Source organism: Psammomys obesus, unplaced genomic scaffold (genome assembly GCF_907164565.1).
Source record: "Psammomys obesus unplaced genomic scaffold, mPsaObe1.curated_primary_1811, whole genome shotgun sequence".
Taxonomy (NCBI): Eukaryota; Metazoa; Chordata; class Mammalia; order Rodentia; family Muridae; genus Psammomys; species Psammomys obesus.
In genome coordinates, this window is record NW_026585504.1 from 69,278,754 (window position 1) to 69,305,404 (window position 26,651).

General features: G+C 42.9%; 1 protein-coding gene across 1 annotated transcript; it reads right to left on the bottom strand.

Moving 5' to 3' along the window:
- Positions 1-2,863: 2,863 nt before the first annotated feature.
- Positions 2,864-13,034, bottom strand: Dyrk3 (dual specificity tyrosine phosphorylation regulated kinase 3). The gene is made up of 3 exons (XM_055602530.1): positions 12,828-13,034; positions 10,997-11,108; positions 2,864-5,165 (listed from the first exon to the last, which is right to left on the bottom strand). The coding sequence occupies exons 1-3, from the start codon at positions 12,902-12,904 to the stop codon at positions 3,597-3,599; spliced, it is 1,758 nt and encodes a 585-aa protein (XP_055458505.1). The 5' UTR covers positions 12,905-13,034; the 3' UTR covers positions 2,864-3,596.
- Between the last annotated feature and the right edge of the window lie 13,617 nt (positions 13,035-26,651).

Sequence of the window (26,651 nt, forward strand, 5' to 3'; positions counted from 1 at the left end):
GACACCTAGAAAGGGTTGCCTCTAATCAGGTCAGGGAAAAAAAAAATCCCTTTAAAATTCCTGTGCTCCAGGAAGCGTAAGTTCTCAAGAGAGATAGGTTGAAATGAAGGTATGGAAAGTAGTTTTGAAAAGTAGGAGGCAGATCCCTAGTCAGAAACAATTCTTCTCGAATGTGGCTCCTTCCCACGGTGCACTTGGAAAAGACCCTGGTTTCTCTGCCATGTCTGTCTGCACTTGCTGTGTACATGATACAGCTATCCATCCAGACTTCTCATTCCTGGGGAGGCTGAGAATGAGAAAGACATGATCTGGCCATTCTACCTGCTTGAAAGGTCGTGTGCTTATCTTTAACTCCCAGAGGAAATAAAGCGTATGGGGCACTGTAGAACAGTCATCATCTTCCTACCCTTGTGTTAACAGCATGGGCTAACAGATGTAGAATAAAGAATCAGGGGCCAATGACACAGTGGTTAAGCCTCAACTCAGAGATGTTCCAATTCTTATTTGATTACCCCATTCCCTGAAGAAGACATCAGTGTGTCATTAAACTTATGAGAAGTGAGCCCAGTCATGAAGATGAATGTGTATGGTCTGTACATGGTCAGGACATACCTGTCGTATGAAGCTTGCGTGCATTTCACGGCAGCACAAAACAGACAAAGGGGAGTTGTCTAATCAATCACCCAAGAGGAGGTGAATTAGCTAAGTCCCCCCCATGAAAAGACAAAAAAAGTACTTCAGAAATAATAAAACAGAATTCCTGACTGAAGTCATTTATTGTGTTGGTAACAATCTGGGAGACTGAATTGATTTTTGTTAGTTTAGAAATCAGCAAGGCAACCAACTTGATCCATTTAACTGAAACGGCTGTAAAAACAAAAACTGCCAGAGAACAATCTAACAATGTAAGGCAGTCCCTCACCATTGTGGCTGGACAGGGAAGGGGCCCAGCGGCAGAGTAACAGCTTCTCAAAACACCTGCAAACCTCCTTCAATTCATTAGGACAGCCAGTTCTGTGTATAAAAAATAGCCTACTTTCCCCAAACCTGAGTCACTGCAGGAGTCAGGCCGGCCAATGCCAATGACTCTGCTGTCCGTCATGCTCGTGGTTGCCAAGTTTACAGAGAAATGGATCCATTCACCTTTTCAGAGCTTTCTACAGGTTCTGTAATGCCTGGGCTGTCTCTACCCTTCCACTCAGCCCAGCTGCAGTGAGCTCACCACCACACAGGCAGGGCGCCTGCCAGCCTCAGCCACAGCTTCCTCTCTCAAGTTCAGATTCTGCTGGCTGGCAAAGGCTGCTCCTGCAAACAAACGTCAAAATCCAATGTGTCACTTGGGGTTGTGACCCTTTCAGCTGTCTACTTGGGAGAACAGGTTTTCCACACTGATAACAACAGGCAAAACGACCTCACCATGTGCTCTATGTAGATAACACAGGAGACCAAACTTCTCCAGCAAATCAGAGAATCCAGTCTGTTACAAGGAGCTGTGGACTGCCTCCTGTAAACCAGGAGTAAAGTTTTTAATCTAGTGCCCAAAGTACAAAGACTTTCTCCTTTTAAGTGGCTCTAGCCTGTCTCAGTGCCCTGCCTCTGGCCTTGGTGCTAGGAAAAGGAACAATTGAATTGGGTCACTCCAGTACACTGGCAGACAGCAATATACTCTGAGGCGGTGGTTCTCAACCTGCCTAACGTTGCGATCTTTTAGAACAGTTCATGTTGTGGTGACCCCAGCCATAAATTTATTTTCATTGCTACTTAGTAACCGTAATTTTGCTACTGATAGGAATCATAACGTAAATATCTGATATGCAGGATATTTAATATGCGACCCACATCAAAGAATCGGTTGGCCCACAAAGGGGTCTCAACCCTTCAAGATTGAGAACCGCTGCTCTGAGGCATAATGTTCACAGCAGCCAGACGCATTCCCAAGGGCCACAGGAAACAGGTGGGATGGAAAAACTAAAACAAAGCTAGTAGCCGTGAGAGTTCCTGTCTCCTCTACACCCTTCCAGTGAGAGATGTGGCACTACCAGCTTTTGCCACTTAACTTTAAATCTCAGAGGGAAAGGAAGGATGCTGAAGGGAACACAGATGATCACATTCTTGGACCTTCAGATAGTTTCCTATAATGAGCGTTCACTGAGAATCCAGGGAAGCACAGGAAGTTCAGAGTAAGAGCGCGGAACATTACCGTGCAAGTGGCGTATTTCTGTGAGCTTACCTGACAGAGACCACCATCATAAAGTCCAGAGTCCATGACAATGCAGCAAGTAGTCTAGCCACTGATGATCAAGGAAGGGACTATAAGTTTTCAGGATGACTCTACCTTTGATGCTCTGGGTCATTTGTGACATAAATTTAGCTTCTTTTGAGATAGCAGAGGACAGATGCATGAGCTGGCTTTAAAATCAGTATGGGTTAGCTTTTTATTGCTGTAACAAATACCTAAGATGATGAACTTAATACAGGGGAAAGCTTTTTTATTGTGTTCAGAGGTCTCAGTGTGTTGACTCACCAGCCCTGTTGTCCTAAGCCTGTGACATCACATCACAATGCAGTGTATGGAAGAGCAGGGCCATTCACTTGATGGCCAGGAATTAAAAGAGCTCCAGTCCCCATTAAGAACACATTACTCATTTCACAATGAATGACCCAACACCTAACTCTAAGGCCCACCTCTTAAGGATTGCAGCACTTCCCCACAGTGCTGGGGAGAGAGCCTTTAACACACTGGCCTTTGGGGGAAATTACCAAAGCACAGCAGTAACTACAGGGTTATGTAGTACATTGTTAAGATCTGGGAACCACTGGGTCCCCACAATATAAGTCAGAGGCAAGATAAGAAAAGACAAAATCAGAAGACACAATGAACTAAACACTATGACCAGAGAAGTAAAAACTGAATAGCAGTGACAGCTGCCCAGATGACAAACAGCTACCCGTATTCCTCTGGGAGTCTTTCCACCTAGAATGAGCCCACAGAATTGCTTGCTGGGTAAGAACTCTAGCTTTGCCTTACATCCATGCCTACCACACCCCAAACTACCCTCCAGAATAGACACTGAGGGTGAGAAATAGTCAGCATATATTTTTAGAATATCTTCTATCTAGGGGCTGAAGAGATGGCTCAGCAGTTAAGAGCACTGAATGCTCTTCCAGAGGCGCCAGGTTCAATTCCCAGCACCCAACTAACAACTGTCTGTAACTCTAAGCTCTGACAGCCTCACCCACATATACATGTAAGCAAAAGACCAATGCACATAAAATAAAAATATTTTAAAAATCTATCTTGAAAGAGATTTAAACTGAGAGAGTAGTAGACAGGCTGAAGTACCTCTTGACGAGAATGACAAAGATGCATTGACCTATGAAAAGTCATTTAATGTACATTCCAGATGGCCAATACAAGCTGGTTAGACAATTAGCCCTTGAAGACTTTTTATAGTCATATAAAAATGTTCTGCCTCGTTAAAAAAATTTTTAGTCTAACAAAAACATATCCGTCAGTGAATGGGCTTCCATTTTTTTCCATTTGCATGTTTCAAAGGTAATTAAAAATGCATATATATGCATCTCTGAGCTGTCCACTAGCTAATCAGCTTTGGCAACACACTGCACAGAGGTATACTACCACTGGTTTCAGATATTAGGTTAGCTTTAAGCTTACTGGCTATTCCAACAACTGGCGGCAGCTTGGAACCCAGTCCCTGGAAAGCATTTGTAGGATTAACTACCCGTTTCCCTGACACCTTGTCTATGGTGAGAGGTCGTGGGGCATACTTGCTAATCCAAGGGTGCCTTAATGCTTGAGCTGGGGTGAGGCGGGCAGCGGGGTCCCACTGAAGGCATCTTTTCAGAAATTCTATGAACAAGTAGTCATCACAGCCTTTCAGCGCTGTTGCCCAGTCTTTGCTGCCTGGAGGGTCCCGCTTCTTACCCCTGCGTGAGCGACCCCCAACGAGCACAACCCTCCCGTCTGCCTGAGTAGTCACGGAGCAGTAGCGAGGCAAGCCCTTGGAGTTAATGAAGTACTTGGCACGTTTGGATTGCTCCAGAAGTTTTGGTGGTGGCATCCCTAGCAACTCCATCATGCAAGCCAACTGGTCTCCTTCGTCTTCTCCGGGGAACAGAGGCTGTCCTGTCAGAAGTTCTGCAAGGATGCAACCGAAACTCCATATGTCAATTGGCGTGCTGTAGCGGCACCCCAGGATGATCTCTGGGGCTCTGTAGAAGCGAGACTGGATATATGTGTAGAGCTTCTGATACTCGAAACAGCTGGACCCAAAGTCAATGACCTTGGTTGCACTGCGTCCATGATGTTTCAGGAGAATGTTTTCTGGCTTCAGGTCACAATGAATGATCTTGTTCTTATGGAGTGCGTCCAAGGACTGTAAGATGGACTGTGCAAACTTTCGAACCAACTGGACGCTGAAACCCTGAAATTTGTTTTTTTTAATGAGCTCATACAAGTCTATGCTTAGCAACTCAAAGGCCATGCACACGTGGTTCCGGAAGGTAAAACTTTCTAGCATGTGGATAACATTCATGCTGCCAGTTTTATCCTGCTTTTTAAGGTGCTCCAAAATCCGGATCTCCTCAGCTGCCTGGCGATGAAAGCGCTTCTCATTACGCACCATTTTTAGGGCCACGTACTGTCGAAGTTTGTGATCATAGACACGGGCTACCTGTCCAAAACTCCCCTTGCCAATAATTTTCAGCACCTCATAGCGGTAAGCGAGATGGTCTCGAGGCACATGAATATAGGCCCCGTCTGCATCGTCGTACCCCCCATTATTGGGGCCACCAAGAACTCCTTGCCGCTTTTTGGCATTTGGACCCACAAAGTAGATTTCTGGGTAACTGGTGATCTCCAGCTTCTCATAGGCAGTAAGGAGGTGTTTGTACTGCTTCAGGGCTTGCTCAGGAGTCAGCGGCAGCACTTTAAGCGATTTGGATGTACTGCTGGATTTCACTGGGTTCAGGATCTCTGAACTTTTCCCCTGAGAAACAGGAGGAGAGGACTTTTCGGCGTTGTTGATGCCATCTGACTGAAGAATATTGCATCTTCGGTTGCCAAATTCTTGAAACAGCTGTTCTACCTTCATCTCATTCGAGAAGTGCTGAGTAGGATCTCTTGTTAATGGCTCAGTGGTAATCTACAAAGAGAAACACACGTATTGTTAACAGCACTAGAAACACTAGGAAGGCAAAGGGGCCTTCTTTCTGACTGAACAATACCAACACACTTCAGTCACATTTATTTTAAAGTTAAAAAACCCAAACAGAGGTTTTTTAAGCTCAGTGGTAAGAGAGCTTGCTATACAAGACTGAGGACTTGGGCTGGAGAGATGGTTTAGGGGTTAAGAGCACTGGCTGCTCTTCTAAAGGTCCTGAGTTCAATTCCCAGCAACCACAGAGTTCAGATCCTAGTACCTATGTAAGAAGTTGCCTGTAACCCCAGTGCTGTGGGGACAGAGACAAAAAGCCAGACTAGCTCTAGATTCAGTGAGAGACCCTATCTTAAAGGAATGTGGAGCAGCACAGGTGACATTCTCCTCTGACCTCTCAAAGTGTATGTACACAGGCTCACACACTCCTAGGCATGCATACGTATATATGCACATACAAATACATCACATACATATACCATGCATGCGTACAGACAGAGAGACAGACAGAGACAGGCGTGGGAAAGAGAGGAGAGGAGAGAGAGGGAGGGGAGGGAGAGGAGAGAGAGGAAGAGAGAAAGAGAGAACAAAGCTCCAAACCAGAAATAAAAAAGCAACAGTCCCTGGAGATGCATTTCATCAAGCCTTGGATTCTCTGGTCACACCCACACCAGTCCCTCATGTGGCCAGCTTTGTTCAAGACAGGGTGACATTTTTACTGCCCTTCAATAGGCTACATTCCTTCTCTTAAAACTTTGAACTGAGACTCCTTCAGTTTCTCCCCATCCATTCATATCCTATATGCCTTCAAAACCGAACCTGAGTCTTCTCTCTGTAGTGCCATACTAATTAGTCTCACACTGTTACTATACTTACTGTTTCTTGGGGGAAGGAAGGCATGCGCCCTGACACATATGGAGGTCACAGAACACTTTCCAGATCTCTCCTTCTACTATATGGCTCCCAGGGACTGGGGATGTTTGCTAGTAAGAGCCTTTACCCACAGAGCCAGCTCATTTGTAGAAATGAAAAACCAGAAGAGTAGCCTGGCAGCAGCGATGCATGCCTTTATAATCCCAGCACTCAGGAGGCAGAGGCAGGCAGATCTCTGTAAGTTCCAGGCCAGCCTGGTCTACAGAGTGAGTTCTAGGATAGCCAGGGCTACACAGAGAAACCCTATTTTGAAAAACCGAAAGGAAGAAAGAAAAGACCAAACATGAGTTCCCCCTTTCCATCCACCAGAATATCTACTATTCACTACTTAGGCCTCTAGACTAAAACACAAGTACCTTTTTTTTTTTTTTTTTTTGCTTCTCAAGACAGAGTTTCTCTGTGTAGCCTTGACTGTCCTAGACTTGTTCTGTAGACCAGGCTGGCCTTGAACTCACATAAATCCATCTGCCTCTGCCTCCCCAAGTGCTGGGATTACAGGTGTGTGCTACTGCATCCTGCTAAAACAAGTACTCTTAAGAGGTTTAGGAGCTGGAGAGATGGTTCAGTGGTTAAGAGCACTGTCTCCTTTTCCTAGAGGTCCTGAGTTCAATTCCCAGCAACCACATGGTGGCTTACAACCATCTGTAATGGGGTGTGATACTCTCTACTAACTTTCAGATGTACATGCAGACAGATCATTCATAAAGAAAAAATAAGTTTAGTCTATCTAAAAGGCTGAGCTAAGCAAAGAATAATGGCTTGGCTTTAGTTAAATGAACATCTGTATTTAAACTCATTTACTATATAATTTTAATACACCTAAATATTCAATGCTAAACTCTTTGGAATACATTGTAGAAATAAACAAAGTCAGAAGGACTGTGCTTGGGCCTGGGCTGCACCACTTAAAGCTCTATGACCTGGAATTTTTACTTGAACCTTTCATAACTTCTGTTTCTTGGTAGATAATACCTACTTGCAGCACACTGTGGGAATCAAAACATGAAAGGCTCTCACAAACTATAGAACATATTCAAAACAGCAGCTACCACTATGTAAAATCCTCAGAATGTGACTGAGCCCTGCCCCAACCCCACCCCACCCCGTACTCTCTCTCCCTTTCCCCTGCTGATTTTCTCTCCTTCCAGTGGAGGCTTCTTCTATATTACAGGTTCCCTCTACTGAATGTCTAGCTAAGCATCTGCCCAAAGAAGGGCCCAGCAACTGAAACTCTTAACCCACTTTCTGCCTCTCATTGAGCCTACCTTCTGCTTGCTATGCAATTTAATGTTACCTTTCCAGAGATATTCAGACTTTAACAAAGAATCATGCCTTAATGAAAGGAATGACTCTCTAGGAGTCATCACCACAATACTGACGGGACAAGTATCTGTGGTCCTGGAGACCCAGGAAATTTCTCTGCCTAAAGAAAGGCTGCACTGCCTCTAGAGGCCTCCACTTCTGTGTGTGATAAAGATAGAGTCTCTGCCACTGCAAGTTACCAAGAATAAATATTTAGCAGAGTTCTCATCTCCATAGAGTTATTTTAACAAAACTCGGAATGTCATTGGGATCTCTTGACTCCTAGTTTTTCCTTACATATGAGCCTCACCTGCATTCTGGGCAAATTAAGTCCTACTTACCATCAAGAATTTCACAAGACATATCTACATTTCATATCAACGTCCCTGGGAATGTGAACAAGGCTGACCTGTCCTTGCCCTGCAATTCTTCTGTAGGCACCATCTTCATCTCCTCCTTTGGCCTCACCTGTACCAGCTAGGCTCTCTCATCACCCTGTTCACATACTCTTCGGGATACAAGTAATATCCTTCCTGAAGTGTGGCTTGCAGGACAGTGTATAGTTCAAATGTAGTCCACTACAGATGATCAAATTTCAAATCTCCAACAAACTGGGGGAAGCCCATCAAGGATTTTTCCACACAGGGAGGGAACTCTTTTCTTACCATGCTTCCCTTTCTTATAAATCTCAAATCCTGACATGAATCATTTATATGCCAAGTCTTCTGTCCTATTAAAACAACAACAACAAAAAACAACATTCCTTTTTTTTTTTTTAAATCAATCTACAGTTGTGGTGGTTTGAATGAAAATGGCCCCCACAGGCACATAAGGAGTGGCATTGTTAGGAAGTGTGGCATTGTTGGAGGAAGTGTGTCACTGGGGGTGGGCTTTGCAGTTTCAGATCTCAAACCAGGCCCAGTATCACGATCTCTTCCTGCTGCATGTGGATTCAGACGTAGGACTCTCAGCTCCTCCAGCACCATGCTCCTGTGTGCATCCATGCTTCCTGCCATGACAACAACGAGCTAAACCTCTGAAACTATAAGCCAACCCCAATTAAATGTTTTCTGTTATAAGAGTTGTCAAGATCACAGTGTCTCTTCACAGCAATAGAGACTTTAACTAAGACAACAGTATTCATATATAAGATGTTAATAGTTACAAAATATTATATCTTTCTAGTCTAGGATTATAGCCATGATAATCAGAAAGGTATACAAGCCAGGTAGTGGTGGTGCACACTTTTAATCCTAGCACTTGGGAGGCAGAGGTAGGCGGACCTCTAAGATGCCAGCCTGGTCTATAAAATGAGTTCCAGGACAGCCAAGGCTATGCAGAGAAACCCTGTCTCAAACAAACAAACAAACAAACAAACAAACAAAACAACAACAAAAATGACAGAAAAAGAAAGGTATACAATGGACTCAACCAAATATTTTGTTAGCCATGCAGTTATGTACAAGACACAAATCAAATGAAGGTTACCATGTTTTATTTCTTAAGAATGCTTAGCATACAACATTAATGAGAAAAGCAGACTGTTTAAATAAAATGTGCTGATTAACTGAATCATTAAAGTTGTTAGGAAATTAAGAATGAATAATCTTCTAATCCAGATATTAAAACCTACCCTTTGGAGCAGAGGATATACCTCAGTTGGTAAAGAATTTGCCTAGCATGTATGAGGTCATGGGTTCAATACCCACACAGCACTGTAAATAAACAAACAAACAAACACAAAACTCCTACCTTCTACCAGCTCCTGATCTTAAATCTCTTCAAGGAAGAATTTAGTTCAATAAAAGCCTTTAGCCTGACAATTTACAGCTTAGATGAGCATGTGAAATTACCATGAAAAGCTCTGTGGCTGGTTGTTCAAAGACTAATGGGCACACCGGATGGCATCATAGCACTATGGGCTGTACATGCTCCCAGGGAGTCAAAAAGCATGTTTCCAGCAAAGTTTGCAGATAGCAGGGGCTGGGGAGACAGGGCAGTGGTGAAAGTGTTTGCACGAAGCCCGGAGTTCAAAGCTTAGAACCCGTGTCAGCATTGGGTGGGCATAGGATCCACCTTTAATTCCAGCTTCAGAGGCAGAAACAGAGCAAGCTGGCTGGCAAGACTAGTCATTTTCTGAGAGCTCTTGACCAAGAGATCCTGCCTCCCAAAATAAGACAGAAGAGCATACATGTATATTACACACACAAGAAAATTGTTAAGTGAGAAAAACAAAACAAACAAAAAACCTTGCAATGACATGTTGGATCAGAATCTAAAATCTTAGGGTTTCCCCATAACTGTTACTCTGAACAACATGCAGTAAGAAATTAACTTGATCCTGAAATACAACTTGAGTGACAAACTGGATAGAGATCAGCAAGGCCCAACTTTGACTTAAAAGTTAAATGAGGTTTGTACCAGATGCTCAACTGCAGGAAGTTTTTAATGTAATGTTGTGCTGATTGACAGCAGGGAGCCAGGACATACAATGGTCACCACAGAGATGGTTCTGGGTTTCTCAGAGGTTTCAGAAACCACAGAAATAAACTCACAGGGACGGAAAGAACTCCCACGGTGCTCCAGAAGAGGTAAAAAATAGTGTGACCAGAGTTCCAAATATTTTTAGACCATGCTTTGTAATATTTAGCCTTGAAAGTGGTAAAGAGGCTTGCCACCAAGTCTGGAAAAAAATGTGTAAGATGTGTGTGCACGTGTACACACACACACACACAAAATGTGCACAATAAATGCAATATTTTGAAAGCAAAATGAGGAACAAATAAAGGTTGCAATCGGAACCATGAAAGTGACAAGTGCAAAGCATCAACTCAGCTAGTCAGAAGGCTCATTAGGCAACACACTGTAGCACATTCTAAAGTCATAGACAGCATCTCCTTGCCTTGGAACTTGTCTAGACTCTGCTCTACTATTTAAATATGCCCTCAGACTGTGAATTCATCTCATTACTACCTTAAGCAAAACAGTGGCGAAAGCTAAGGGTATGGAGTTCCTAAAAGGATTTGACCCGATAGGACTTCAGGGGAATTCTGAGCTGATTGTGAATTCTGACATTCTTTTCCCCTGTTGCTTCTGTTAAAAGAAGCTTTTGTAGTACTCTATGTATGTCATCTGCTCTAAAAAGAAAAATCCCCTATATAGGGGCATCATATGTACCCCAGTAGAAATTATAAGGAGAGGGGAGACCTCAAATCAAAACTGTCCCCAAAAGCCCAACTCAAACTACAGGAACTGTTTTCCCCAAATCAGGAGAAATCAAACACAAACCAAGCAGGGCACACTGGCATACCCATTTACTACCAGCAGTTTGTAGACACTGGCAGGTGCATCTCTGAGTTTGAATCCCAGCCTGGCCTATATAGAGTTCCAGGCCAGCCAGGACTACATACTGAGACTCTGCCAAAACAAACAATAAGAAACCCCTTAAAATAAAGCCCCCAAACAAACAAACAATTCACAACAACAAAAGGAAGCCTGTGCTGCCAGCGATACAGAACTAAGCATTAAGAAGCCCTACCTCTTTCTCAAGACAATCTCACAAAAGCATCACTTCCTTTACTTACATTTAGTCTTCTGGAGACAGGTGCTTCAGAGGGATTGCAGAGTGTGTTTGAACAGGGTGGGCACTTGGTTTCATCTATCATCATGAAGGTATCATAGACACCATCCCCCAACCTAGAAGAAAGGGTTACAGATAAAACCGGTTACTAACTAAACAAAATGAGCTTGCATTTTCAAAACATCCCAGGCCTTAACTGTTTCTTATCCCCTTCTGACACCGCACACAAACACAACAGGCAGTGGGTGGAGGATCCCAACCTTTCTTTTCCATCTTTAATTTTTTTTTTTTTTTTTTTTTTTTTGAGAGACAGGGTCTCTTACATAGCCCTGGTTGTTCTGGAACTCACTGGTCTCAAACTCATACAGATCTACCCACCTCCACCCATGCACCGCCATGCTGGTCTCCTTCTTTTTAAAGAAAGGAAAATATTTCCAGACTCAAACTTTAAAATAGTTACAACAAACTGGTGTGGTGGCATACTCCTTTAATTCCAGCACTCTGGAGGCAGAGGCAGGTGGATTTCTGTGAGTTCAAGGCCAGCCTGGTCTACAGAGTGAGTTCCAGCACAGCCAGAGCTACATAATAAAGCGCCCTCTCTCTAACAAACAAACAAATAAGTAAGCAAGCAAAATAATTACAACAAATCTTACTTTCTGAATGTTGTTCAAAAAGTGAGGGTTCATCAATTAACATACTACTTGAAAATGAAGAGTAATTTGAGTAGGAAACCTAAAATCAGAAGGGAATAAACATGACAGAGGTATTTGTTTTCTCCAAGTCTTTGAGACCTGTATTCTAATTTCAGTTCTACCTGGCTGTGCTGCCTTCCCCTCTTTAAGCTGCCTCACAGGTAAATGGGAAGAGAAGATTCAGTCTACACTCTCTAAAAGACCTTTTAGGGCTGTCTTCTCTTCATTTCCTTATGTACCTACTTACAGCTAACCTGGGGGGGTGGGGAGGGAATGCAGGCAACAGGAACCCGATGCTGTAAATTACAAAATGTACCCACTCTCTCTTTGGTTCCCACTTCCTTTCCTGGTAGATTGGTGGGGGGGGGGGTTAAACATGCTAAAGGAGTGCGGGGATGGAGGCTGTTTTTACACTGTGGATCCCCCACTGAGAAGGCACACAAACAATGGGCAGGATTTACTAAATCCACAATATGGCCTTAAATAATGCATTTTATCTGCTACCGAGACTACGGGTTTCCCGGTCATACACGTCAGCATTTCACGCTGTCATCTCAGATGATACACTACGAACACAACCATGACTAGGTAACGTTTTTCATTGTCTTAAAAAATATATATCTTGGATTATTTCAGTCACTTTTGGGATCTGTCTTATTAAATTAGTTCCGGAGTTTAACAGAAGTATTAAAGAAATAAAAGGGGGGGGGGCTTAAACACACATACACACACAAAAACCGCAATATCTTCTAAAAAAGTACATGTTGACGTTTCGATAACAGAAGCCAATTTTTCTGGATGGGACTGGCCTCTGACAAGGACCAGCACCGCATCTGCAGAGCAACAGCCAGGCACGAAGGACCCATGAGGGTTTCGGTTTGAAAAAGGGAACCCTCACAAAGCCAGATGGTGAGCAAGATCCCGGGGCTCAGCTCTCCCACCCCAGGGGCAGGACGCGCTCGGCGGACTCTCGGAGCAACAGGGCGCGGTTCACAGGTCTGGCGCACGGGTCCCAGCCCGGGCTCCGCTCCCCCGAGGCCCCGCCGCCCGCACGCCCGCCCTCCCCCGCCCTTCCCGCTCGATGCGCTGATGGACAGGCAGCCCAGACCCGCAAGGACCTCGCTCCCATCCGGGCGCCGTTACCTCCGCTGCGGCGGCGGGAGCCCGGCTCCCGGCAGCGCCGCGTCCTTCCTCCCGCGTTCGCAGGCTGCGCCTCCCATCGCGAGCTCGCCCCGCGGGCACAGCGGCGGCGGTTGGCCGGGACAGTCGCCTCTAACACCGCACCTCCTGGCTCCGCTACAAGCCGCGATTCCGCTCTCAGCTCGCGCCGTCCGCCAGGAGACCGCGCGGGAGCGGCCGCGTCGCCTAGCAACCCCGCACGCCTCGCGGCGCCTGCGCAACGCCGCCGAAGAAGGGGCGGGGAGGAGGTGAAGCGAGGGGCGGGCATTGCTTACGGTAGCGCTTTCGTATACTTTTTGCGGAAGAGTAAACTGAGGCCAAAGAAGCTGCGCTTCTTCGTACACATCTAGCAGTGAAACCAAGCCAGGGAGTATCAGCAGCGGAGGCTTCCTGCTCAGCAGACCCCTTGGGAAGTTCTGCTCAACTTTAATGTGTGAAAGCGTACCTCACACTTTCTGAAAAGTTCAGTGTGTTAAGCCTACTTCGATAGTTGGAATGGAAGTGAAAAGGAAGGCGGTTAAGCCACAGAAGAGGTGTGGTTGTGTTGTGCGTGGTACCCTAAGATTTCCAAATGCTGCAAAATAGTAGGTCTATTAGACCCACCAGAAAAGCCAAAGGTTCTTTCGCTCGTCTGACGGGCACGCCGCCTAGTGTACGCTGGAAGTTATTTCAAAGAGCAAAATTTCCAACCAAGGCCCCTTCCTGTGTTTCCAGAAGTCACAGTCTCTGTTCTGTCTCTGAAAATCCACACCCTCTTTACAGCTAAGAACCTGTCCATTTAGAACACTTTACTTTCTTTTGATCAGTGTTGCTTTAGCCACTCTGTGATATAAGTAAAAAATGTTTTCTTCCATGATGACCTTTTTACAAGTTTCTAAATAGCTTCTTCTGTCTGCCTCCCCTTCACCCACAACGACTGCAGTCTTGCTTTCCATAAGGGGATTTTGTTTGGGCTCTTTGAATCGTTTGTTTCAAGACAGAGTTCCATGGCAACAAAAGGCGCCTCCAAGCTCCAAGATTACAGCATTCTACTAAAGGATCCTGCCCTTAGGACTTCTGAGAGGTGAACTCCTCAGACTACTCCGGGAAAGAGGTGAATGGGACTTGCCTACACATGTTTGGTCCCTCGCTGTGAATTACTGCACCTTCCGTTCTGTCTTTATGACATATCTTCCAGAGGCAAGCTGATGACTATCTACTCTGCTTCTCAGCCCTAAGGGTTGGGGAGTGGACACAGAGGCCACCTTTGTCATTAGCAGGTTATTTCCATGGTCAAGGGAGGGAGAATTCCTTGAGGGCGCTAGACTTCATGACTTTCTGATCTTAGTGACCGAAGTACATTTCAGTATTTATTCAAAGAACCAGCTTTGTAACAACAACCACATCCTCACTAAGCAACTGCCCTGTGCCGTCCAGCTCTCGAGAAGGTGCATTAACTGTAGTTCCACATCATTTCAGCAGCACATCTACAGAAATTGAAGCAAGACAATAAGAAAATATGGCTTTTGTGCAAGGTTAAAGTGTTTCATATTTTCACATGTGGGAAATATATTTGACAAGTGTTAAATAAAAGTACATGAAGGTTGTAGGACAAAGTTTTGATGGAATAAGGAGTAGGAGGAGGGATTTTGGTTGGATATGATCAGATACAATGGATAGGGGCTGGAGAGATGGTTCAGTGGTTAAAGCATACTAGCTGCTCTTGCAGAGAACTGGGTTTGAGTCCCAGCACACTCATGGCAGTTTATGATCATCCATAACTCTAGTTCCAGGAGGTCTGATGCCCTCTTCTGACATCTGAGAGTACTAGGCACACATGTACTGCACTGATATACACGCATATACAGCATAAGATGAATCTAAAGTTATATTTTAAAGATACACTGGATACATGTATGAATTTACTGAATAATAAATTAAAATATTTTAAAGAAAGAGTGGTTCAAAATCATTATCTCTCTCTGAAAATATAAAACAAGAATCCTACCATGTACTAGCCAAGTCATCTGAGATGTCTGCCTGCCTTATGAAGCCAGGTCTAGTATACAGGAAAACTAAAGCACCTGTAATAAATGTTTTCAATGCAACTATCCCAGGATCTTAGGGAAAAAAAAAATACAGGAATCTGGACTGTTGCTCAATAGTACAATATCTGCACAGCACACAGAAGGCTCTGCTTTAGATTTCCAGTACCACTGAGAGACCAAAGAATTAAAAATTAGTTTTTTGGGTTATTGGATTAAAGTTTAAAGCACAAACCTGAACAAAGGCCAGACAGGTAGAGACCCATCCAGCCACCTGTGGCAAGGAACCAGCCTTATTGCATTCTTTCCTGCCCACTAGAGATACAGTTGCTAGGAAACCAAAGCAAATCGCCCCTCTCCCCTAGGACAGTCAAACAAGGGAAACCAGACCATAATGGTTTGGGGGCCTTCCTACAGCCAATCAGTTTAAAACGCAACATCTGCTTTCGTGTTTCAACCAATACATGCTTGTCAAGCAGGAATTCTCCTGCTATGGGAGGGCTGGGAGGGACTGGGACCTTTAAATCACCCACTTACCCTGAGCACGGAGCTCTACTTTCAACAGCTGCGTCGGTGAGGGTGTAAGCCCAAGCTCTAGCTTGTAATAAAAAGATCCTCATGTGTTTTGAAATGGACTTGACTCCTGGCAGTCTTTTGGAGTCTCCTGAATCGGGCACAACATACTTGCGGGCTCGTCTGGGATCCCCAAGCCCCCACCCACCCCCAGGACCCCTGAGCCACAGGATTGGAACCCTGGGTAAGTGCTTTTGTCTTGGCCAAGTTCTGTGTCTCTGCTCTGTCATTCTGTCATTTTTGAGACCTCAAGGTGGTGCGCAGTGGGCGTCCAGGGAACAGTTGCAAAGATAGTACACTAGCTGATTAGTTGACAGACCACGGACACATTGCTGTTGGAGGATAGGGCTTCCCAACAGCACTTTGAGGGACACAGGGTCCCAAGTCTGTCTGATAAGCCAAGAAGAAAGTGGGCCACTCTCACAGAGACAGGAAGTGCTGCCAACATACTGGTTTTGGGTTCTTACCCACTCACCTGGCAGAATCTGTTGTTTGGCTTTGTGTTTTGTCTATCTGTCTGGTGGTGGTAACTGTTCTCATTTCTTTGGATGAGACTCAGATGACATATAACATGGGACAGACTCCTTCTAAACACCTAGACTTAATTGTTGCTCAGTCGGGGAGGTGCCAAGGGATGACTACAGTATGTGGAACTCCAGCTTGGCACCTCTGCCACTGCTCTCTGGTCTCTGGTCTGGCAGAATGACAGGCTGGTGTAGTTGGGTGGAGTCTGATTTTGGGGCAGACCACCCCTAATGGAACAGGATGGAGGGCCCATCGAGAGAAAGGCCACTGTTCTGAGTTGTTTTTTTTTTTTTTCTTTTTCTTCCTTTCTCTTTGTGCACATTGTACCTGTACATTATTTTCTTGTGTTGTTCTTTTATGGGTTTGTTTGCTTATGATGGTCTCAGTAGGCAGGTGACCAAACAGCTGTGCAACCATGGTGATTTTGTCTGCCCCATGCTCCCAGAGCTACAAGCTGGAGCACCTCTGGTCGTTGGTGGGAGCATGCCTCAGGGTGGGACAGGTAGAGAACAGGCAAGGGGTGGGAGGGCTGCACGAGCTTGCCCAGCCTGATGGCACCAAGTGCTTGAAATTACAGCTGGATGGAGTAAGAAAAGTTTTGTCTGTTTGGTTAAATGTATGTATGGCCATTACATGTTTATTTATGACTGATCATAAATTGTTAATATGCTCTTATGTCTTGGTTATAAATTAACAGTTATTGGATATGATTAAAGGTTCAAACTCTTGTTTAGAACATATATGTGTTCATATATGTTTGTAAGATCTCTAGAAGCACAGATGTTTTTTAAACAGCAACCATGTGGCCTGTCATGTGATATGACTGCCATTTGAAACTGTCATGTAGTGTGGGGCAAGGCAAAGAAAAAAATTACCTCTTAGTTGTAATGAATTTTGTTTATCATGCTATTTCCTTTTAGACTAAGAAAAGTCTAATTTTAAATTGGTATTGATTTTAGAGATTGAATTGTTTATACTAGTAAAAATTGGCTTTGATTTTAAAACTATGGTTATGCTTTCTGATTTCACTCCTAAAAAGGGTACTTTATTTTGATATTGCAAAAGTAGATTTCTTCTAAGAATGTGTTTAAGGCTATGAAACATTTAAAAGTTTATCAGGTATTTCATAATAACATAATAACATCTTTATGGAATATATATATATATTTCAAGGTTGTAGTTTTGCAGCATGCTGTATGTGTGATTCAACCCTGGTTTGTGAAGGTCTATTCATATTAACAGGCTGACTTGAAGTATGTGCCTGGCTGCCAGTTCCTGAGTGAACAGATTAATGCTGTTTCTTTCTGGCCGATAGGTTTGGTATTGCCAGAATAGTTCAAGTACAGTTTAAAAATATTCTATACTATTCTGTTATACAGTTAGTTCTAAAAGTTATGTGATTACAATGTTAAAAATTGGATATGGGAAGCTGTAAATGTCCCACAGTGCTATATATACCAGGGGAGGCAGCAGCAACATCAGTGACACCTAGTGGCTATGTTTTAAATTGCTGGCCACAGCCTGTAACAACATGTGGCTAGTCACAATGTTGGTTCAGGGATAAAGAGGGTGGAACTATGGTTTTACTGCCATCTTTGCTGAGGGCTGCCAGCTGTGTTTAGTTCCTTGTTTAGTGCTAAGTAAAACTTTTATCCTTTAAGCTTTTTGCTGTTCAGTCTTAATAATACAATATAGTAGGATCAGCAAGATTTGCCAGCCCCTCTATGAACTGTATCTGATTAAAAGTTTTGCTTTGATTTTAGTTCAGAAATATATTTAAAGTTATGCTAATGACTGCAGTTGGTTGCAAGATTGAACTTTACCTAGTCTCATGTTTATGTTTTCAAGGTTAAGCTAGGATGGGTAATACGAAGTTTGCCTATTAGATCTATTTGAAATAGATATGGTCTTAAAACACTTATCTAGGGCTGGAGAGATGGCTCAAAGGTTAGGAGCACTGTCTGCTCTTCCAGAGGTCCTGAGTTCAATTCCCAGCAACCACATGGTGGCTCACAACCATCTATAATGAGATCTGGTGCCCTCTTCTGACATGCAGACAGTAATTGTATACATAATAAATAAATCTTAAAAAAAAACAAACAAACAAAAAAAAACACTTATCTAAGGAATAGGCCAGAATTAGAGATCATAATGTTTGGTTTTATAATAAGCAGTTTAGAGCAGATAACTAAAGATAGATAAAGAGTAACTCATATGCTGGCCCTCAAGCTTGTCAGAGATCTATGGAATATGGCATTTTATCATGTGTAAGCTTATTGTGTAAGTCCCAAAAACCTGGCAGTAGCAACCCAAGGTCTCTGAGAAGATTTGGGCACAACAACAGATGACTTTGACTCTGGATTGTAGTATGCTAACCACTGGGAAAGACTGCCCCAACTGGCCTACCACTAGGACCCAGCTTAAACTGTGGACAAAGCAGCTGGAGACTGATTGTTTCACATTGCTGCAGGCAAGGTGAGATCAGTCTCTCATGCTCTTTTTTCCACAGAAACAGTCTCTCATCTTCTGTACCTGATGGCCAGACTGCCTCTGCTCATCATGCCATAAGACCACAGAAGCCAGGGTCAACTGCCTAGGTAGTGGACTGAATAGTCATCTCTGTCATTTTGATTGGTACATAGATTCATTTAGTTATAATTTACCCTTCTCAGTGTGAAAATCACACTGATGGCTAAGCTAAGCTTATGGTAGCTTTGTAGCTAAAGAGCAGACAATCAGATCCACTGTTCATCGGTCAATTCATTAGTTAGTAAGAACTACTAGGTACTAGATCTTTTATTTAGAAAAGCAAAGAGGTTTGTCTTGATCATAGGCTTCATGTTAACTGCCTGTGTCTTACAGTGAATAACTGGATAGAAATATGTAAAGTTTATATAAGGTCTGAGGATATGAAAGTTTAAGTTATGAGGATATAAAAAAAATTGAGAGCTTCAAAGTTGGTAAATACAAGAAAGATTGGAGGGTCTAAGTAGGTATTTTAAGGTATGTGAAAGTAAGTTGTAATAATATAAGAAAGTAATTTAAGGCATATTAAAAATGGCAGATATTTTAGATTTCTCCCCCCTCTCTGCTATTTTTGTGCTTATGTTCTTTTAAGAGTTCAGAAGGTCAGAGTATTGACATTGTTCAGTAGAGTTCTGATAAGCTGATGGAGCACTGACTGCTTAATATCCAGTCAAAAGCTTGAGATTTTAATTTCCTTTTATTTGTCTTCTGGAGATAGACTTAAAGGTACATCTCATCATGGTAAAGATATCTGTCTAATGTGTATATCTCTGACCCATTTAATGACATGAATTTACTCCTACTGTCTTGTAGACACCTGCCAACTGCTTTTTCTAAATAATGGATCTCAATACAATAGTGATACTAATATACTTCCTTTTGTAAACTAAAATTCATATGAGTTTTAGGAAACCAAAGTCATGAGACCTGGATCTGTCATAGCTCAAACCCCAGATGAGTTTTTTCCTTGGTCGTGGGATTCCTCACTTTCTCCATTTACTAGACAAATTTCATCTTCTGTCTCTAGTCTGAATTTGTATCAGCAAATTTTCACCTGGCTGACAGACTCTATTTGGGGATCAGCTATGGACTGCAAGCTGAAATCTGAACTTGTTTAAAGTTGAAGTAAGGGGGCTCCAGAGGTGGCTCAGTGGTTAAGAGCACTGTCTGTTCTTCAGAAGGACCTGGGTTCAATTCCCAGCACCCAAATGGCAGCTCACAACTGTCTATAACTCCAGTCCCAAGTGTCTGACACTGTCACACTAATGCACATAAAATAAAATTTAAAAAAATATTTTAAAAAAGATGTTTAAAAAAAGTTGAAGTAAACCAGTCCCGCCTATGTGAGGGCTTCCTGTCTCTTCAACTGTACAGCTAATTAGATAGTGCTCTGTTACCTAGCTTTTGACTAGCCTTTTAGCCTTCCTGAGTCCTGAATATCTCCGTCCCAATGTCAGCCTGAAGAAATTACAGAAGATAGAGGCTCATCGGACTTTATCCTACCAAACAGGCTGAAATGCTTAGTCAAAAGGGGCTCCCTGACATTAGCTATTATTTTGGGGACCTGCTTAGCTAGAGTAAGAACTAGTATTGCAGCACTGGAAGTACAAAGCCAGAATTATAACTGCTTAAAGGCAGATATTGATTCAGTGCCTTGAGAACTCAATCACCCATTTAGAAAAGAATGTTGATTCCCTGGCAGAAGTAGTGTTGCAAAACTGAAGGGGCTTGGATCTGTTGTTTTTACAGCAGGTGGGCTGTGTGCAGCCCTTAGAGAGGAATGTTGGTATAATGTTCTTTTGGAATGTATACACTTTACCCTTGTTCATTCAAATGCTGATTTCTCTCCCCCACTCTCTGGTTTCAATCCAGACATTGCATTGTGAAATTTATTCTAAGGATCACCTGTCTCAACTTTGTGTTAACATGCCAAAATAAAGCAACTAGCCACAATGTTGAGCAAGGGAAAGGAAGCAGGAAGAGAGGGAGGAGCCAGAGGACAGGAAGCAGTGGGAGGCAGAGGCTGGGAGAACAGAGGCAGGAGAGAGATTTTGGAACTACGTGGAGAGATGGACTGGACCCAATATATCACTAAAATTATATATAATGTGGGAAATCTAAATATCAGGAAACTATGAAGGCTTGGAGGTTTAGGATGGACTAACTGTTGCCCAGCATTGTGTTCTAGGTTAATTAAATAAATCCCAGTCTCTGTGTGGTGATTTGGGTATACAGCTGTTTAGGACTAACAGCAGTGTTACCAGAAGATATATCAATAGTAAATATTAATCGATACTTACAACAGAGGAATGATTAGGAAATACTTAGCAAAAATAACAAAAAGCATGGAGAGATGCTAGAAAGAGAGAGGATTCCAGAGGATGGTTTAAATCCTGGTATGATAGTTCTCCTTGGCTTATTATCCATATATTCACCCTGATGAGACCCCTACTCATTTTGATTTTTACTTTGGGCCTTGTATTTTAAATCCCTTGATGGCTTACATGAAGGAATGCTTGGGAGTGATACAGTTAATGGTACTTAGATCCATTATGGAAAGGTAAATCTGGAGGACAGCAGGGTTCATATCTGGAAGACCAATGATTTGGTCTTCAAATGATCATGGGAAGGGGGGAATGAGAGACCAAAGAATTAAAAATTAGTTTTTTGGGTTATTGGATTAAAGTTTAAAGCACAAACCTGAACAAAGGCCAGACAGGTGGAGACCCATCCAGCCACCTGTGGCAAGGAACCAGCCTTATTGCATTCTTTCCTGCTCACTAGAGATACAGTTGCTAGGAAACCAGCCTAGATCACCCTTCTCCCCTAGGACAGCCAAACAAGGGAAGCCAGACCATTAATGGTTTAGGGGCCTTCCTACAGCCAATCAGTTTAAAATGCAACATCTGCTTTTGTGTGTCAACCAATACATGCTTGCCAGGCAGGAATTCTGCTTTGGGAGGGCTGGGAGGGCCTGGGAGCTTTAACTCACCCACCTATCCTAAGAACTGGGCTCTACTTTCAACTGCTGCTTCACTAAGGGTGTAAGCCCAAGCTCTAGCTTGTAATAAAAAGATTCTCATGTGTTTTGCAATGAACTTGACTTCTGGTGGTCTTTTGGTATCTCGTGAATCAGGCACAACACCACAAAATTGAATAAAACAAGTGTACATTCAGTAAATGACCACAGCATTTTCAGGGGGGCATTAAAATGCCCTTGCAATCAGTTGTAATTTTTTTATTAAAAAGCTGTTGGTTCAGGTTGAAATCATTTTGTTGCTATGAGTTTCTTTGTAGTGGAATATACCATGATGCATGATGATACATTTATCACAAAACTAAATATATGTTTAAAATAAGCCATTCATTAAAAACCTGTGAATATACCACAACTTCTTTATCCCTTCTTCCGTTGATCGACATCTAGGTTGTTTCCAGTTTCTGGCTATTATGAATAAAGCTGCTATGAACATAGTTGAGCAAGTGTCCTTGTATGGTGGAGCATCTTTTGGGTATATGCCCAGGAGTGGTATAGCTGGGTCTTGAGGTAGAACTATTCCCAATTTTCCAAGAAAGCACCAGATTGATTTCCAAAGTAGTTGTACAAGTTTGCACTCCCATGAGCAATGGAGGAGTGTTCCCCTTCCTCTACATCCTTGCTAGTGTGTGTTGTCACTTGAGTTTTTAATCTTAGCCATTCTGACTGGTGTAAGATGGAATCTTAGAGTCATTTTGATTTGTATCTCTCTGATGACTAAGGATGTTGAACATTTCTTCAAGTGCTTCTCAGCCATTCAGTATTCCTCTGTTGTGAATTCTCAGTTTAGCTCTGTACTCCATTTTTCAATTAGATGTCCCTCAACCAAAGAATGGATAAGAAATTGTGGTACATTTACAAAATAGAATACTACTCAGCTATTAAAAATAAGGAAATCATGAAATCTTCAGGCAAATGGATGGAACTAGAAAATATCATCCTAAGTGAGGTAACCCAGATCCAGAAAGATACACAGGATATATACTCAGTTATAAGCAGATATTAAACTTAGAGTACAGGTTTATACTATAAGCCACAGACCCCAAGTAAAAAGTAACAAGGAGGGCCCATGGGGGAGGGGGATGCCGGAATGTAACACAGAAGGGGAAATAGCATAGACAGCAGAAGTGGATGAAGAGAGGGGACTGGGCAGGAGATGGAATGGGGAGGGAAAGAATTGTGGGGATCAGATGTGGGGAGAATGGGGGTGGGAGGTGAGAGGGATGGGAACAAGAAGGGAAACTGAGAGGGCATCTCTTTGACAATCTGGAAGCCTGCTACAGGGTAGGCTCCTGGGAGGATATGGGTGTGACTCTAGCTGAGACTCCTAACAGGGGGGATGTGAAGACTGAAGTGACTACCTCTTAGCTAGTGGAGGGAGAGGAACAACACACTCACAAAACTCTTGATCCAAAAATTAGCCTACCTACAAGAAGTGCAGAGATAAAAAGGGAACAGAGATTGAGGGAAAGTCCAACCAACAATTGCCCAAACCTGAGACCCACCCCATGATAGCCAGCCCCTGACACTATTTTTTTTAAGATTTAATTTTATTATGTATGCAATGTTCTGCCTACATGTACACCTGAACACCAGAAGAGGGCATCAGATCTCATCATAGGTGGTTGTGAGCCACCATGTGGTTGCTGGGAATTGTGCTCAGGAACTCTGGAAAAGCAGCCAGTGCTCTTAACCTCTGAGCCATCTCTCCAGCCCCGCCCCTGACACTATTAATGATGATCTGCTTTGCTTGCAGATAGGAGCCCAACATGACTGTCATTCAGGAGGCTCCACCTAGTAGCAGATGGAGACAGATATTGGGACTTGGAGCCAAGCATGGAGTGGAGCTCTGAGATTCTGTGGAAGTGTTGGGGGAAAGATGGACCTTTAGGAGGCAGGAACCTCACAAGAAGACCAACAGAGACAACTAACCCAGACTCATGGTGGCTTATAGATACTGAGACATCAATTAAGGAGTATGCATAGTCTGGACCTAGGCCCCCTGTACATATGAGGCCAATAGATGACTTGGTCTTCATGTGGGTCGCCTGGCCAGTTGTGGGGAGGGGGATCTGTTTCTAACATGGACTCTATTGCCTGCTTTTGGATCACTTCCCCCTGGCAGGGCTGCCTTTCCTGGCCTCAGTGGGAGAGGATATGCTCAGTCCTGACGTGACTTGATGTGCTGGGGAAGGTTAACTAAAGGGGGCTCCTCTTTCTGGGGGAAAAGGGAGAGGGGAAGGTGCTGGGGGAGGCTTGGAGGAGAGGAGGGGGAGGGCACCCTTGGGATGTAAAGTAAATAAACTTAAATAAAATAAATATTAAAACAACAACAAACAAACAAAAAAGCTTGTGACACTCACTCTGTGACACTTGTTTCCAGCATTGTGAATTCCTGGTCTTGTGTCTTCTAAGCCCTTAAAATTGTCCTTATTGTTCCCAAACCCCTTTCCCAAAATTTCCTGCTACCTCTTTGCACAGTTTTGTGCTATCTACAGTCCTAAAGGGCCTGAGACATTTGTGTGTGTATATGTGTCTGTGTATATGTCTGTATATGTGTCTGTTTGTCTGCCTGTGTGTGTGTCTATATGTATGTGTGTGTGTGTGTTGGTGTGTGACTATGTGTATGTGTGTGTATGTATTTGTGTCTTTGTCTATGAATGTGGACATATTCAGGTATCAGTGTGGAGACTAAGGACAACTATTAGAAGTCAGTTCTTTCCACCGTCGGTTCTGGGGATTGAACTCAGGATGGAATGCTTGCTTTTGTGCAAAGTGTTTTAGGTGCCGAGCCATCTTGCCATCCGTTCAGTACAGTTCGTGACTTGAAAAGCCCAATATATACAATTAGAAGAGGCATAGCATAACTCCTAAATACACTCCCAAAGTGGGACGAAATGGATGGACACAGCTGTCACTGATCATAGATTATATGAAACCCAGCAGGATCAGTTCCTTGATTATGGCTCAAGGGCATGAATGATTATTTTTGGCTCTGTTCTTTGGGTTTTTGTGGCTTCTGTACTCTGAATAACACTTCCTTTTCTAATGAAAGATAGCCTTTGTTAGCAGCTGAATTTTTTTTTTTAATATTTCTTTTTATAGAGGTTTGGGAACCTAAAGTTTTGTTTTCAAATTTTCTACTGTCTTGTACCTTTTTGGTCCAAATTGGTTATATTTCAATAATATAATTAAAAACTTTGCTCTTCTGTATGTCTTACTTCTGTGTGGTTTTGTATTAGACAAACACATACATACAAATCTCTTTAAAATAAGCTTTTCTCTACTTTGTGCTTCCAAGGCTGCTGGGGACAACTGCTGAGGGCAATTCTCTTATGAGTCTTTAGGGGTCCAGTGAAATAATGGAGAGTATTACTGGGAGTACCTTTGTTTGCAAGTTTGTTTGTTTGTTTTTATCTGACTGAGATGTCCATTCAGAGCTTTCTGTTGTGTTTCAATAGTCTTTCAACTCATTCTTTATTTTAAACAAAAGTTTAGTTTTTTTTATGTGTATGGGTGTTTTTCCTACATGTATGTATGTGCCCCACATGTGTGTCTGGTGCCCACATAGGCCAGAAGAAAGCAATTGGATTTCCTAAAACTGGAGTTACAAATGATTGATGGTTGAACAGAGGTTCTCTCCAAAAGCAGCCAGTGATCTTAACTACATTGTCATCTCTCCAGCCTATTCATTTTCAATTTCATATTTATTGAGACAGGGTCTCTATTTGTAGACAAGGCTGGTATATACGTATCCCAGGCAGACCTAATTTATAGTAATCCTTCTTTGGAGTTTACAGAAATGGGTCACCATGTCCTGTTTTTTTTTTTTTTTTCTCTTTTAAAGATAATGATTTACATACAGTAAAATTAACTATCCCTTTTTCTTTTTGTAGTTCTGGGAATTCAATCCAGAGTCTCATAAATACTAGGCAAGCTCATTACCATTGAAGCGTAGCCCAACCCCCAAATTCACTACACTTCACAGTTCTTTGAGTTATGTTACAACTGTGTGTTATGTTCTACCACTGAGCTATGCTTCCAGCCTCATGAATACTCTTTCTGAAGCATGGAAGCATCCTTTCATCCTAAAAACTTCAGGATCTACCAAAGAATTCTCAAACCATAGATCCCACATGAAATGTAAACTAAATGATCTATGTTTCCGGTGAATTTAGGTATCAGTAGAGGCATTAAGAAGGCTAATAAGGGCTGGAGAGAGTGTGAGACTTACAGGTGAAGAGCACTGTCTGCTCTTCCAGAGGTCCTGAGTTCAATTCCAAGTAACCACATGGCGGCTCACAACCATCTATAATAAGGTCTGGTGCCCTCTTCTGTCATGCAGATGTGCATGCAAATAGAGCACTCATATGTAAAATAAAGACATAAATCTTAAAAAAAAAGTGTTAAAAATAAAAAAGAAAGAAAAGAAGGCTAATAAAAGCCAGGCATGGTGGCGCATGCTATTAGTCCCAAGCACTCAGGAGGCAGAGGAAGTTGGATTGTTGTGAGTTTGAGGGCAGCCTGGTCTATAAAACAAGTCTAGGATAACCAAGGTCACACAGAGAAATCCTGTCTTGAAAAACAAAACAAACAAAACTAAAAAAAAAAAAAAAAAAAAAAAAAAAAAAGGCTAGAAAAGGGGTAAGCAGTTTGGGAGTACGAAAAGACATGCAAGTTCACCTTGCTGCAAAACTGCAACTTTGACCCAAGAGTAGATAGATAATAGCCTGGGAATACTTTGAGGCACACTGGGGTTGCTAAAGGATGTGGTTTGTTGGCTTGTTTTCAGCCATCTGTCCTGCATTAGAATCATCGTAGGCAGAAGGCAGGCCATGATGCAGGCAGAGAATGTGGTTAAGGTACCCACCTAGGATGAATTAGTTACTTTGTGTTACTGTGATAAAACACTGAGCAAAAGCAACTTTTGGAAGGAGAGGGTTTCTTTGGCTTATATGTTCCAGTTCACAGTCCAGCACTGAAGAGAAGTCAGGGCAGGAACTGAAGCAGAGACCATGGGGGAACTGCTGAATACTGGCTTGATCAGCTTGGTTTCTGATACAACCTAGGACCAGCTGCCTAGGGGTGGCACCATCAGAGGGT

Excerpts from the sequence above, each read along its gene's own strand:
- Dyrk3 (XM_055602530.1), bottom strand. The coding sequence starts at position 12,904 with ATGGGAGGCGCAGCCTGCGAACGCGGGAGGAAGGACGCGGCGCTGCCG. Across the intron at positions 11,109-12,827 it reads CTCCCGCCGCCGCAGCGGAG|GTTGGGGGATGGTGTCTATG; the intron begins GTAACGGCGCCC and ends CCTTTCTTCTAG. Across the intron at positions 5,166-10,996 it reads CTGTCTCCAGAAGACTAAAT|ATTACCACTGAGCCATTAAC; the intron begins GTAAGTAAAGGA and ends TTCTCTTTGTAG.